At 46.3% G+C, this 13,497-nt stretch overlaps 1 protein-coding gene across 6 annotated transcripts in view; it reads right to left on the reverse strand.

Annotated features, from left to right (window-relative positions):
• Window positions 1–1,656: 1,656 nt before the first annotated feature.
• SLIT1 (slit guidance ligand 1) overlaps window positions 1,657–13,497 on the reverse strand; it is a 256,670-nt gene continuing 244,829 nt past the window's right edge. For 2 of the 6 annotated variants that reach the window (XM_051981768.1, XM_051981767.1), the window contains 7 exons: window positions 8,283–8,520; window positions 7,971–8,101; window positions 7,343–7,497; window positions 6,505–6,793; window positions 5,787–5,998; window positions 5,427–5,510; window positions 1,657–4,708 (listed from right to left, as the gene is read on the reverse strand). In XM_051981768.1, coding sequence (XP_051837728.1) covers window positions 4,470–4,708; window positions 5,427–5,510; window positions 5,787–5,998; window positions 6,505–6,793; window positions 7,343–7,497; window positions 7,971–8,101; window positions 8,283–8,520 — 1,348 coding nt within the window. In that variant the 3' untranslated portion in view covers window positions 1,657–4,469. Of the gene's footprint in view, window positions 4,709–5,426; window positions 5,511–5,786; window positions 5,999–6,504; window positions 6,794–7,342; window positions 7,498–7,970; window positions 8,102–8,282; window positions 8,521–13,497 lie in introns of those variants that run through there. The other 4 variants (XM_051981770.1, XM_051981769.1, XM_051981771.1 and 1 more) reach the window with 4 other exon arrangements.

Genomic DNA, 13,497 nt, shown 5'->3' on the forward strand with positions numbered 1-13,497 from the left:
TTAAATGGGGACCAGCCCGATGTCAGCAGGTAGCCGTGAAAGAGACCAGCAATCCAAAATCTCGGAATGAATAAGCATCATGTTCACACGGAAGGCATCATAGACAACGTCAGACATGGTTTAAAACAGGACCATCCCTAGCTCCCTCATTGGTTATCACTAACCAGTTTCTGCCAGAATCCATACCAAGTTAAAGAAACCTCCAACAAAGCTTCTGAAAACCAAAACAAAATAGTTTTTAACCCTTAACATATAAAAATACTATAACAAAATGAAATACAAATATATATTAGAATCTGTAAGTGTTCTGTATAAAGAGATTCTTTTCAAGATCAAGCTACAGCAGGCCAAAAAAGAATCTAGCCTTTTCTATTTTGTGCTGCTTTTCATGGGGAATTTTGTGGTATTTTTCTGTTTAAAATGGCCCCTGAACCCTTTTTATACCTTACTGCTTTAATACCAGTTTAGCTAAAAGCAGCCAGTGGCCAGGGATAAAGCCAAAAGCAGTAAGTTCTCTAATGGATGTGGAAAGGGGTGATATCAATGGGCTGCTCTCAGTTGCTACAAGAAAACCCAAGATGAAGCTGGACACATGGCAGAGTGGATTCAACTTGTTAGCTAGCGAATAGGAGGGAAGAGAAAAGTCCGGCATGTAATGGGAGCCTGATGACTATTCCCCGCCCTCATATCAGTAAATAGGTTTCCACATCAGGGCTTGTTCTTTTGGAGCAATCATAATGGCTCTTAAGGAAGCCCAATAATAGTGTAAGCAGCTGAATAAGAAGGAAATAAGAAACTGAAACGACAGAAACCATTGCCTTGTTCCTTAGCTGTCCTGATGGGGTACCCTGGGTTTCCTATATAGCATAGGGCTTAGAGCTGATGTTTTTCCTCCCAGGTCTTATCAGATAGCATGTTATGGGAGAGCAGAGGAGGAAAGGATTACTTAGTGTACATGAACATTTGAGAGTTGGGTTTCTTTGGGGTTAATAGACCAAAGGTTTTTTCTGCCCTTTTCTCATTCCGTTTTGAAAAGATGTAGTTGTTTGGTAGCTCCTTTGCCTTGTTTTCTTGCCCTTGCAGTGACTTCCTAAGATGCTGCAAAATAAGAAGGTAATGTCTTGAAAAGAATTTTTTTTTTGTTTAAAGGAAACCAGGGGCAAGTCTGTCCATGAGGAAATTGTGACAACATGAGGTCATTGTCTCAAGAATGGGTTTCCCCTGATGATGGGAAGACATCTCTTGTGAGTAAATGTCTGTATTTTGTAGCAGATAGCGATCTCCTAAAACACCCTTCTTTCCCTAGAGGTGATTCTAGGACCTTCTACAGTGGGTATTGCAGTGCTGAGACAGGCTAGAGCCAATTTGGGGGAGAAAGAGGAGGGAATTTTTACCTTTTGAACTTTGAAATGTGCCCCATCCCACCTTGAAAAATAAGCATCTGAGAGTTCAGAGCAGCTTTGGGACAGAAGGATTTGGAAGCCACAGAAGTGCTGGATTATAAGAGTATCAAGTACCCTAAGCTTATATTTTTACTCTCTCCACCAAGAGTTTCCTGTAAATTTGATGTTCTTGATCTTTTTTATTTCACGGAATCCTCAGAATGATGTTTTTAAATGTGTGCAAAATATACAAAGGAAATCACTTCCACTCAGATGCAGTTATCAAAATATCTTTTTTTTTTTTTTAAGTTCATGGGTACCAAGTTAAAAACCCCTGTTCTAATGACATCTAGACAGGATCTCAAATAATATGGCAAAAGGAAGCTGTGGCCTTTCTCCTCCTTTGGCCCCTCTAGCCAGGTTGGTGTTTTAGAATAAAAAAATGAAATTTCATGTTTATTTTAAATTTCATAATACTTAAATTCATAATCAATTCAATTCCATTTACAAGTGGAATTTTTATTTGTGGATGGTCAACAATTTAGTGAGTGTTAATTGTGGTTCTTCTCATACTCCATTTCCACTTTCAGCTGCCTCCCTTTTATATTCCGATGTCTGGTGATCTCATCCTACCGGTCAAGAGTGGAGCCACTGAGCCATATCCTTTGCTGAAGCTTTCTTTGACTCATTCAGCTCTCACTGAGAATCCCTTTCCTCCCAACCCCAACAGTCTGTATAGTCCATGACACTGTTTTTACTGCCAAACTTTAGTCCTACGTTCCTGAATGTAGGCTACTTAAAGTCAGGGATTATGACTTCTGCTTCTCTGTATCCCTCCCATTGACTGTGCCTACTAGCATAGTGCTTAATAAATACTTGTTGGTTAACATTTCAGTTTTTATTTTGATAAATGTTTTCTAACTCAAAGGATTGGGTGTGGTTTTTTCCCAGCTTCTCTGCTAACCTGTCCCTCGTAGTTCCCTGATCAAAGTCTCACTGAGTTCCCCCTCAAAATAGTTCACCTCTTGGATTCTCCCAGCCTATTCAGACTAGAGCTCCACAATACCTTCTGTGCCTCCATAAAGTGATTCTGTCTCCCAACCCCTTAATCCTAGAAACCTAGAAAGTTGTGACCAAAGCTAGAAAATGTTGATCCAAATACTGAGAGAGAATTGGAATCCTAGATCTGAAAAGGGCTATAATTATTTCCTACAAAAGACTCATTTTACAGACGAAGAAATGGGCTTGAAATGGCTTACCAAAAGTCCCACAGCAACTTAGCGACAGAGCTAACTGAGCTTAGTACCCAGGTCATCTGCGTCTGAATCCAGTTTTCTTTCCATTTTCCTGTACTGGGCAGGGCTTTTGTAGTGAATGGGCCACCCAGAATGATGCCCCAGAAATGAACCTGGTTGGGTGGGATGAATTGAGCACGACGCACAAAGCCTTATTCATACCTATTATTCTGGCCTATGACTCAGGGAGATCGTGGGTCCTGCTGAGACTGAGGAGGGCAGTTGGAGGGACAGAAGGTTAAGAAGGCAGTCTTGATGGAGGGCTTAACTTTTCTTCATGAACCCACTTCCACAGCCAAAATGAAGGCTTCTGCTGCATAAGCATTTGTCCCCTTTGCACAACTCAGAAATCATTCCTCTCAATGCTAGTACTTAAGCGACTCAGTAAACACTCGGATAGTTTCCCTGGCTCAGACAGATTTTCCTGGACCACTTTTTAAAGAACGACTTGCTATTCTTGGTTTCATGGCTGTGGCCCCAGGCGACTGTCCTCCCCTCACCCTAATAGTGCCCTCTCTTAGCTCACTCCCAGGTCCAATCATTAACTAGGGAAATCGGCCCGCTCTAGGAACTTAACTAGGTGTCTCTTCTCCCTTCTAAGTGAAGAATGCTGGGAAGGGAGCTGTGGGACGAGACTGTTCTGCAGCCAAAACCTGCCTCCGTGAAAGGACGTTGCTGATGCCTGGGAAGCGTGAGAAGGGGAAGAACTAACAAGAAGTTGTTTCTCACCAACAACCGCTATCCCCACTTCCATCCTGGGACGCAAGTTCCCAGAGCTGTTCAGTGCCTCCCGCTTGTGTGTTTCTATCTGATGGATGCCCCCGTCAGCCGGGGATCGGTGAGAGATGCTGAGTTTTCAGAAGTTCTCAGAGCCGCTACCCCGTGTTCCGGGAAGCTCGGGTTCCCAATGTGGCCGGACCCCCATAGGACCAGTCCCAGGCCACTAAGAGCGCTCAGAATTGTTCTCAGGTACAGTCCTTTCCCAGGGAGGGAGGCTGGATGAACCGTCCACATCAGCGCGGTTATGTAGTTCAGTCTGTGAGCCCGAAGACATTCTCTCAGGCACAGGAAGCATGCGCGAGGAGCCTGGAGAAAACCTCCAGGACCGGCTCCGGACCGGCTCCGAACCGGCTTGGTTCTAGGGGCTGGCAGCCTGCAGAGGCGAGAGCGCGTCTGGGCCACGTGCCACGCAGTGGGGGCCGGGTGTCTGCCGCGTCCTAGCCACGGGCGGAGGAAGAAAGAGTTGAGCGCAGATGGGTAGATCCAACCCAGGTTGAGTGGCCTGGCATCTGAAAGGAAGGGATTTGGGCAAAGGCTCTGCCCCTCCCCAACCTCACTCACTCATTCATTCGTTCAACAAATATTTATTGAGCGCCTACTATGTGCAAGGCACTTCAAGCCGGCCCTAGGAAGCGGGCAAGCCGACAACACAGAGCAGCTCAGCTCAGCCCCAGTGCCCACAGCTGCCGTTCTGTTTTGAGCTTCAAAAAGGGGGCGGGGGGAATCTAGCTACACACAAGTTCTGCCCACCAGCAGTCGTCCTGGCCTGTCCTTCCCTCACTTCCAGTGGCCATGTTTCCTGCCACATGGCTGTCTACAAATGTCAGTACAGTTGCTTGTGTTGCCCCGGCTGTTGCAGTCCACCGTCCACACCTATCCTGGCTGCACTGACCATCCACATCCTGGCATCTGTCTTGGTTGTGGTCGTTCCCCACCCCACCGCAACCCCCCGCCCTCCCCCGTTCCCACCCACCCTCCCCCACCATCAGCCCAGCTTGGGGCCCTTCTGGCGCTACATGCAGCTAGCGCAGCCACACTTGATGGCCTTTTCCACCTCCTCCACAAATGAGGAACCATCGCTGCACTCAAAGGTGAATCTCCTCCGTTTCATCCGCAGCCCTGTGCAGCAGCCCTGGCCCAGGCAGGAGCCCCGACACTCGACCCAGGACAGCGGGCGGGTGGTCTGGCAGATGGCATAGCCCCTCTGGACCTGATGGAAATCCCGAACAGGGTCCCCCTGGCACTTGGACTCTGAGTGAGACACCAAGAGAAAGGCACAGGGTCACAGGCCTTCTTTAGAGTGGTTTGTGGAGATGGGAAGTAGAAGGTGGGCTTATAAGGTGTCTTCCTTGGACTTGTGGACGCTCCTTTCCCTACTTCTTTCCTCCCTCTAAAGTCTTATGATCCTTAGGACTAAGGTTGAAGTGACCTTGGGGGTGGGTTAGTCCAGCCTCCCGGTTTTATGGATGAAGAAACTGGGGTCCGGAGAGTACAAGCGATCTCTCCAGCCACATTCAAGAGGGAAGAGCTGGGAAGCCAGTCCAGATCTTCTCTCCCCAAATGCAATTATCTAGAAGGGACAGTGGAAGTCAGAGATGGGATCATGGGTTTCCAGTTGGAAGCACCCTTGGAAATCATCACATTCAGTCCCTTAATTTTCATGCTAGAGGAGGCCAAAGCCCTGGGAGATGTGATTGGTCCACGATCACACAAGCAGCAAGCAGCAAAGCTGAGATTAAAACCCAGATCCTTTACTCCAAATTGAGTGCTTGTTGCCCTAATTCTATCCTTGTCACCTTCTCAGCTCCATTCCCCAACCCCACCCCACCCAATTCCTTATCTGAGCAAAGATCCCGGGGAAGGAATAAGATCTATGTCTTTAAAAATACGGACTTCCCTTTGCTATACCCCACTTCCAGGCATGGGAAAGAAATGGGGGATAGGAAAAGGACTCTTTTTCTTTTTTTACCAGGATGCTCAAGGCTGGGAGTGTGTCCTGGAGAAGAGAAGACGCCATGCAGATTTGGAGAGAAGCTCCATTCTTCTGGTTGCACTGAGAGTGAGTGGAGGAGCATTTCATTTCAGAAGGCCACAGGGAGGCTCTTGCTCCTCACTAGATATGGGGCAGCCAGGAGGCACAGCCAGGTTGGGGAACCAGTAAAAATGCTGAGGCAATTCTCTCATTGGAGAAATTTAGGGGTTGGTACCCAGAAGGAAGGGAAAAGAGAGGGGCACTGGGCTCAGGAAAAAGGCAGTCTAGGAAATAAAGCAGTGAACTGAGGAGCAAGGGTTTTCAGGGAAATGGTGCATTAGGATGGGGGCCCCTGACCTTGCTCACACAGCTCCCCAGCAAAGCCACTGTCGCACACACAGTGCGCGGCCCCCTCGGTGGAAATCTGGCAGTGCCCATGTAGACAATGAAGGTTCTCACAGGGATCTGGTGGCTCCCCTGGCTGGTTGCACAGAGCTCCTGTGTACCCTTCTTGGCACTGGCAACTGTACGACAGAGCGTCCAGGGGCAAGCAGGTCCCATGTACGCACCTAGACAGGACAGAAGACCCCGCCTAAATTGGCGCACTGACGCTAAGGTGGGAGCTGTGTCTCCAGGAGGCAGCCCCCACCAGATTCCCAGATTCCTCCCCCCTTTCTCTTTATCCCAGGGCCGAGTTCTGACAGCAGCAGTGGGCGAGAAGATCTGTGTCTTTCGAAATCTGGATCGCCCTTTGTTACCCCCCACTTTGGGGAAAGGGCCTTTCTGCCAGGATGCTTTGGGCTGGAAGTGTTCCCTGGGGAAGAGGAGATTGCCCCGGAGTCAAGCCCTTCTGCCAGCTCCTGCAGAGCTGAGGCCGCGAGGGGCACGGGCTTGACAAGGAGGGAGCTGGGACCTTTTCATCATCAGGCCTTGGAATGGAGAAGACACAGCCCGCAGGCTTGGGGAGTGGCCCTTTCTCTTCAGCACCTCAGTGCGGGCCCTGCCTCCCCGCCAGCCCTTTCCTCTTGTTCCTGCCCCAGGCCAGCAGGCGGAGGTTCCCCCAGGGCTCACTCACTTGTGCCCCTGGCAGGGGTTGCCGACCTGCTGGTCGCAGTGGGGGCCCCCCCAGCCGGGCTCGCAGTGGCAGACGGGCCCGTGGGCGGCGTTGGGCTGGCAGATGCCGTGGAGACAGTAGAGCTTCCGGCAGGGCTCGCAGCCCGGCACCACGCCCGGCTGCATCTGCGTCTTGGTGAAGTCCTGCAGCTCGTTGTTGATGTACAGGTTGCGGATGCAGCCGTGGAAGCTGGTGCCGTTGAGGATCTGCCACAGCCGGAAGGCGGCTGAATTCACGTCCACAGGCATCCCTGCAGCCAGGAGCAGAGCTGCCCTGAGCCCTGGGAGGCTCCCACTGGGGAGCTGTGCCCTGTCTGGCCAGAGCTTGTGGGGAGACCCCACACCCCTCTTAGGCAGGATGTGGAAGCCGTCACTGGCCAGGGGAGCAGAAGGCTGTGGGGGAGCTGGTCCCAAGCCTGGCCCCTCATCCAGGCCAGCATTCTGCTCTGGGCCCCAGGGTGGTGGGAAAAGGATGACATGGACAGAGACCGGTGCTCTGAGCTTCCATCCCTGCCCCACGTCCCCCCGAACCCACCTCCCAGACTGTGGAGCCTCACAGAGGCTAACCTGGCTTTAAATTAACCCAGCCAAGCAAGGCTTTTGGTCCCCGGCTCCAATGCAAGACCAGACCCCAGCCTCCAGGTCTTCTTAGAACTGATCCACTCTCCCTGGAGCCTCCAGAGAGGGGACGGAGGAGGACATCCCAGAGCCTGCGGCCAGAGGGCCACACGGAGTTGACCCAGGCCCGGGAATGGAAAGGGGGTCCTAGCAGGAGCGCCTTGGAAAGCCCGGAGCCTCACCTCCCACGTAGAGTGGGGCCTCGCTGTTGAGGGTGTAGTGTTTGCCAAAGTTGTCCATGGTCATGGGGCTGCCGCCATCGATGGAGAGATTCACCATCTGGTCAAAGGTGACAAGTTCGACTGTGTGGAACTGGCCATCATTGATGGTCTCGGCGCTAGAAGGAGACAAGGCAGCACCCCCCGCTGTGGGTCAGGGGCTTCAGCCACAGGAGAACATCAGCATCTGTTTCTCCAGACATGTGGGGCTACCATAGCCGCAGCACAGATCGCTAAGGACCTCAGACAAACAGCCTCCCAAGAACAGAAGGACTGGGGAGTTTCAGGCTGACTCGGTGGCAGACTTCTCATCCATTCCCCTTAGGGCTGGGGTGGGAAAGCCCTTCCAGGGTATCCCTGTCGTGCAGAGGCTTCCTGACCCTTCCCCTTGCACTCATGCTCTTCCCACCTATGGCCAAGGTGAAGAACCCTCAGCCTCCTTTCTGAGGTAGGACCTGAACTGAAAGGTCCGAGACAAGATAGCGGCAGGGGCTCCAGGGATTCATCTAAGAGTAGCAGTCCTAATTGTGAGACCAAGTAGCAGATGCTCCCTGGCCCCAAAGGGTGAGCACTTAGGCGAAGGAGGAGCTACCTGTAGATAGCCGAGCTGGGGTAGCTGCCTGGATCGTAGCTGACCCTCACGTGCCCTTGGTACAGCTCCACAGCGATGTGGTCGTTGTCGCCATTGTACAGCAGGATTCCGTTGTCTTCCGCTGTGGCGACCTGTGGGGAGAAAAGATACCCGGGCCCTCTGCGTGTGGGAGGTGGGAGGGGGCCCCGGGGGCCCTTTCCAAGGAACACCCTCAGAAGGGCCAAGTCCTTAAGGCTGCACTCCAGGTAAGGGCTTTCTTCTTCATCCACCTCCCCACCTCTCTTCCAGCCCAGTCTCCCCACCTCATCCTACCTGCAGGGTGATGTTTGCCCGGGGCCAGTTCTGCAGGTCAGTGAATTGTAGATAAGTGTCTCTGTCCACAAAGTTGACACTCAACAGCTTCTCACACTCTGGGCCACCAAAGCCTGGCAGACACTGACACACAGGCCTGTTACCGAGGTCCACACAGTTAGCCCCGTTCTGGCATTCGGCTCCCTCGCAGGGGCTCAGGGGCTTTAGGGGCTGGGAGGCCATCTCACACAGCTGCCCACTGTGACAAAAGGAGAAGGGAAAAGAGGTCAGAAACAGGGGCCGATTGTCTTGGCCATGGGATATATCCTATTTCCTCCTGTAGCCCTTCTTCCCAGTATTACACTCATTACTGGTCACCTGAGCCCTGTCCCTATTTTCAATTAAACTCAATTAAGCGAGTATTTAGTAAATGCCCCAGGGACCTGCACAGCCCTTCTCTCCCAGAGTTCATTCTGTTAACTGGCTTGTCCACTTTGTCTTGAAATTCCTAATTCTGTTGTTTGTTGGGTTTAAAAATTATTGTAAACTTAACAGCTATTAACAGAAACAACAAATATACATACAAAAAGAGTTAATGATCTTACATTGAACCTTCAAGGAGTCAGAACTAAAAGAATTAATAAACAGATAAAGAAAAATCCTTTGTCCTGTATTTGACATTAAAAAAACCCCATAGACTATGTTCCCATACCTTAAAAAGAGAAATTCTCGAAAGAACTTGATAAGACCTTCCAAAGTAAGCCAATGTATATTTTAATACTTGGTGAAGTCAGTGCAAAGATGAGCAAAGAGAGGTGAAAAACATGTTGAAAAATATGATCTAGGGGCAACTAGGTGGTTCAGGGGATAGAACAACAGCCTTGAAGTCAGGAGGATCTGAGTTCAAATCTGATCTGGCTGTGTTGAGTCACTTAACCTGGGCAAGTCACTTAACCACCTACATATCATAAATTTTCCCCAAAAAATAGAGTTGAGAATTGCATGACAGGAGCCAGATGACATCACAAAAATTGAAAATGTCTATATTTTAATCCACAAGACATTATTTGATTATCAGTATAGAAGTCATTTCCACATCAGCTATTCTGCAGTGAGACCAATGATTTGTTGAAGCAAAGATCAAAACCAGTATAAACTGGAAGAACAATGAAAACGTGTAGTGTTCAATTGAGGCAATTGAGCAAGCTATTGTCATTAAAAAACAGAAAATTGATCAAGAGACACGTAGACTATTATAATTTCCTAAGGAAATTTGATGGAAATTAATCATAAAAAGATACACGATTTCTTAGACGAGCAGAGAAGAAATATGGCAGCTAAGGGCACAACTGCTTCAAAATATAAGCTTGTTTGCAAAATCCAAAGAAGAAAGGCAGTGGAAGAGAATAAGCAATGATCACCTTATAAAATAGAAAGAAACAGTTTCACAGAAAGCTTGGTGAGATTCAGTTACATTACCTCAAGGATACTTAAGGATGAAATTTGAAGAGGGAGGTGGGGAGAAACAAAATAACAGAAAAGATACAACATGATTTCACAACAAACTCTAAACTTCAAAAACAATAGAACCTCCACTTCTGTACTCAACAGCACAGTCCCAGCGCCCAGTGTAATGCATAAGGTGCTGAAGAAAATGAACGTGGAGGAGCAGCTGGGCTCCAAAAAGTCTGTGTTTCAGCAGATGCAGTTTTGAAGGCACAGATTTTCAAGCTATCAGAAAGAGAGGAAGATACAGGGTGCTTGGGGAAAATCAGAGATATTATTACTCTAAAAAGTCAATTGAGAAAACTACTTAGCCATATACCTATTGTCTCAACTCTTCAAAACTGAAATAGCAATAATCTACACATGTATTGAAGACATCCTTGTGAAAGCTATGAGAGCAGACAGACTTTCTTAAATCATTTTACAGCAGAAACATCTTTCTGGTAAAATAATTGACCCAAAGATATAGATAATACAAGATCCCATTGTATTTATCATCTGTTGACTTTTTTTAAAATTGATTTGTAGATCAAAATGACACTTTAAAAATTCTTTTATGTCAGGACATCACTCATGTATATGATAGAATTACCCAAAATTCCTTGAAATATGTAACAGAAGAGATAAATTTATTCTTCAGCAATATAATTATTAATAACAAATGAGGCATGAACAGTAAAACACAACTCTTCAAAGGTTATTTGCAACCACCATGAAGGAAATATCCAGGTTTCTGTATAGTTTGTGAGGTCTTCCATATGTTCTTCTTTGCAGATCACATGATATTAATTGCCTCAATCCTCAGAACATTTTATATTCTTCTAAATTAGAGATACATAAATTGCTCAAGAGTTTAAATTAAGTCTCTATATAGGAAAAGGCAAGTGGATAAAGAATGCCTGTTGTCTAGACTACAGCATGCAATAGGATAGCCAAACCATTAAAATTGTCTTTCAATACATTTGTTTTGAACATAAAATTATAAATAGGTAATGAGCTAGCTCTGGGCCCAAATATAAAAGAAGAGAGTCAGCTATATTTCATTTGATAAAATACACAGTGTTTTTAAAAGCTTCTCCCTGAGACAAAGATCCATCACAAATATCAATACCCTTTGGTCAATACTGTCTGACCACAAATCATGGAATACAATAGTCTCCAAAGCTGCAGGTTACCCAAAAGGCAACAGAAAGGTGTGTGATAGGTGCGACAGGGCTATTACATGTTAGCAAGTAATTAACATGGGAGAAATTACTTCAAGGAGATCATCAAAGAGATGCATGATTAAGAAAGAAGATGGACCATCTTGGAGTGAGAAAGGATAACTAATGGGTAGCTTCTGTGTCTCCTTAGATGTAGAGGGAACATTTAGCATTTTGAGTGAGCCCTTTGTGAGAAATTACAAGAGTTTACAGAAATGAACAGGAGTAAAATTCGAGATTTTACTTTGGTAACATTCAAGGGAGTCCCCACATTAATGGAATCACAGACACATACAGGTTGTGTTGTCCAGAAGGCAGCTAAAGATGCACTGCAGAAGTAAGCTGCATGGTTTGATTTGGGAGTCATCTGCACAGATATAGTGACTGAATGCATGGGAACACATAAGTTTGCCAAGGAATGTAAAGGGAAGAAAAGGCTGTCTAGAATAGAACCCTGAGGGATACCCACACTTATGAGACAGGACATGGATCATGATAAAGCAAAGGAAATTTTACAGACAGAAAATCATGGCACAGAACAAAGGAGGAGAGAGGAGTAATCAATTGTGTCACACTCTGCACAAATGCCAAGGAAGATGACTGAGAAGAGGATTGATTGGGGATTTCCTGAGGAAAAACTGGCATCTGAACATGTAATAGAATATGAGCAATTTTGAAAAATGTGAGATTTGTACAAACTGAGGCAGATCAAAATAAGTAAAATCAAAGTACAATTTGGTTAAAAAAAAAAAAAAGAGGAAGTACCAGAACACACTATTGTATGCAATATCAAATTAGATTTCTATACTGGATGTTTCAGCTTAATTGTGTTTCTTTGTCATGAGAACTGATTCACAGAGGGATGGGAAAAGATTTGATATAAAGACAAAAGTTGTTTTATCAGTTAGTCATGCCCTTATGCTTCATGATCCCATTTGGGATTTTCTTGGCAAAGACAAAGAATGGTTTTACCATTTATTTCTCTAGCTCATTTTACAGGTGAGGAAACTGAGGCAAATAAAATTAAGTGACTTTCCCAGGGTCACCCAGCCAGATTTGACCTCAGGACCTGCTGATAAGAAATTTTATCTCTCTGGGCTTCCATTTCTTTGTAAAGTGTAAAGCAAATTTGTACAGTTGAACTAGGTGATCTCTGAAGTTCTCAAGCCGCACTCTACTCACCTCACTCCCCTAACAATTTTTTTAATAGTCCATAAAACTTTTTTAATAAACATTTTTAAGAAGAGAGTATTACATTCAGAGGTTTAGAGATTAGATAATAATCTTTGAAAAAGAAGTTTCATCTGAGTGGTGGGATCAGAAATCAGTTGGCAAGTTGCTGAGGAATAAGTGAGTATTGAGAAAGTAAAGAAAGGAAGGAGACAACAGGAAGAAGGAAGAGATGGTAGCTTGAAGTTTATGATGGGGTCAAATAGAAACAAAAGAAAGATTCAGCATTAGTGGGCAATAAGAAAGGAGACATCAAATAGGAAGAGATTAAAGAGGAAAGAGGGAGGCTGGGGCAGAGGGAGAGAAGAACTACCAGTGAGATCAGCTCCAAAAAGAGAAGGGTAAAAGTTGGCATTTAAAGGGCACTCACAATCTTACCAAGCACTTTGTAAACATGATCTCACTTGATCTCACAATTGCTCTGGCAGGTAAGTACTATACTATTCAAAAGACAAGGGTAGTGTTCAGTTGAACTGAATCATCGAAGAGAAAAGAGGGGATGGAAAGGAATAGAGCTGGTGTAGAAGCAATAGCCTGGAAAAGAATTGAAGGGTGGAAAGATTAAAAATTATGGTGAGGCCCTAGAACAGAGTTTGGGATTGTAAGACTAGAGGAAAAGGTCGAATGACAATATATTTTGATCAGATAGGGGAATTTTCAGAGTTCACGAACATGGGTGATGGCAAGATTAAATATATCACTGTTTTTGTGAATGGCTGAGGTAGTGTGGAGGAAAAGGTCACGTGAAATGAATGAGGTGAAAAACTTTAGGTGAAGATATTTGAGGGAGTAATCATTATGTTTGTTGAAATCCTCTGAGACAGGCACTGAAGGGGAAAGACTGAGTCAGGCACTAAACTCATTGAAAAAAGAAGTGGGAGAAAATGTCTGGAGCTCCCAATTTTGACTGGGTGGTAGTATGGATTAAGTGAACCTCAAAGGAGAGCTCACTGATTAATAATGGTAGAGGAGGATCTGGAGGTGCCAATGAGGGCAAAAAGCATTCTTAAATCCCCCACCTCAACCTGTGAGTCAGGAAGAATAATGAGCACTGGAAAGGAAGGTCAAAGAGGCTACCATCACAAGGCAGCAATTCTCAGTGCGAGACAAAGATTGTATGGAAAGAGTAGACAAGAAAAAGATTGGAGAGGAAAGCAGATGGCACAGTGGGAAAGGTGGGTACTGTTAGAGTGGGACATGGTGCCTGGGATGGGGATGGAAAAGTTTAAAGTGAATAGAAATAAAGGAGTAGCAGTGTGAGAGGGACAAAGTGATAGAGGGAGGAGAACAAAGGTCTT

This window comes from Antechinus flavipes, chromosome 2, assembly GCF_016432865.1.
Source record: "Antechinus flavipes isolate AdamAnt ecotype Samford, QLD, Australia chromosome 2, AdamAnt_v2, whole genome shotgun sequence".
Classification (NCBI taxonomy): domain Eukaryota; kingdom Metazoa; phylum Chordata; class Mammalia; order Dasyuromorphia; family Dasyuridae; genus Antechinus; species Antechinus flavipes.